Raw genomic sequence first — 1,367 nt, forward strand, 5'->3', positions numbered from 1 at the left:
TCCCCTTCCTCCTCCTTCTCCTCCTCCCTCCCCTCCCCATATCCTTCCTTCTCTCCTTCCTCCTCCCACTCTCCCTCTTCCTCTTCCTCTCCTCTCCACCAGAGTCCTGTAAGACCCCCAAGAAATATCTCTCCTGCTCTCAGTCTTCAGACAGTAAATACGGTGCTGCCTGTGCTCCTACCTGCCAGATGTTAGCCACTGGGATTGATTGTGTAAGTTCTTTACTGAGGGGAGGGGAAAGGGGGAAGGGGGGGGGGGGGGGGAAGGAGGAGGAAGGGGGATGGGGAGGGGGAGGGGGGGAAGGAGAACTGGTGAGTTTCCTTGACTGCTGGCTGTGGGTGCCTCCACCCCTGTAGCCCCTTCCCCCACATACCTGAGGGATCTGGAGGTTTACCCATACAGCTGAGCCTTCCGTTAACACAGTAGCTGTGACAGAAATGGGGACAGGGATCAGCAGAACCCCTCTAACCCTGATGGATCTTTTGATTCCCACAGCATTTCTGAGAGCAATGGGGCTCAGAAGGGAATTGCCTTGCCCAGTCCCCCAGCTCTGCATCTGTCAGAAGTCCCTGACTCCAGCCCATCTGCTCCCTGCCTCCCTGCCACCTGTGGCCCAAAAGGGGCGCCTCAAAGGACAACTGAGCCCACCCCTGATTGTACACACAGTACAGTGGAGCGAGCCCAGGAAAGGGCATGGACCAGTCCAAGGTCGTGCAGCACCCCAGACACAGAGCCCCAAGGTGGCACCAAGCCCAGGGGTTCCTGCCCCTGTCCCTCTTCCTTGGGGCTGAGAGGAGGAGTGTTCTCTTGCTGCCCCTCGGGGCTCACATTTTTCTCTGGCTTTGAGGTTTGTAAACCTCACTTGTAGGGTGGGGAAGAGAAGGGGATGAACCTTTACTTCGTGGGTCTTATTTGCCACAGACTGTGCTAAGCCCTTTTCACAAATACTATTTCAGCTGATCCTCAGGATGTCCCTGGGAGGTGGGAGCTGTTATTAGCCCCATTTCAGAGATGAGGAAAATAAGGCAGACTTGCCCAGAGTCACCCAGGTAGTGAGTCTCCGGGGGCAGGATTTGAATTCAGATGTTCTTGACTTCAGGTCTGGTACTCACACACAGAACCACTCCGCTCCTGCCTCTGGCCCTCTGCTGGGTGCCACCCCACCACTGGTGCGCCCCTGTGCCCATAGCTCCCTGAGCCCCATGTCTGTAGTCAGCTTCAGATACCAGGAGCTGGCCACCCAGCACACAGCAGGAGGGCACACAGAATGCCCCTGACTAGTGTGTGCTCTGTATTGGCTATGGGGCTAGCAAGACCCAGCCCCTGCCCACAGACAGATAGCTCCTCGCTGGCCCCAAGAGAGAGGA

At 57.0% G+C, this 1,367-nt stretch overlaps 1 protein-coding gene across 1 annotated transcript in view; it reads right to left on the reverse strand.

The window, feature by feature from the left end:
- LOC138176485 (mucin-6) overlaps positions 1–1,367 on the reverse strand; it is a gene marked incomplete at its 3' end in the record, with an annotated part of 34,146 nt that overhangs the window by 16,517 nt on the left and 16,262 nt on the right. The window contains exon 16 of the mRNA XM_069107272.1: positions 374–426. Within this exon, the coding sequence (XP_068963373.1) occupies positions 374–426 (53 nt within the window). The remainder of the gene's footprint in view (positions 1–373; positions 427–1,367) is intronic.

The sequence above is a fragment of the Petaurus breviceps genome, unplaced genomic scaffold (assembly GCF_028583685.1).
Source record: "Petaurus breviceps papuanus isolate PSGF00001 unplaced genomic scaffold, PetGlider_PUasm1.0 89693, whole genome shotgun sequence".
NCBI classification, from domain to species: Eukaryota; Metazoa; Chordata; class Mammalia; order Diprotodontia; family Petauridae; genus Petaurus; species Petaurus breviceps.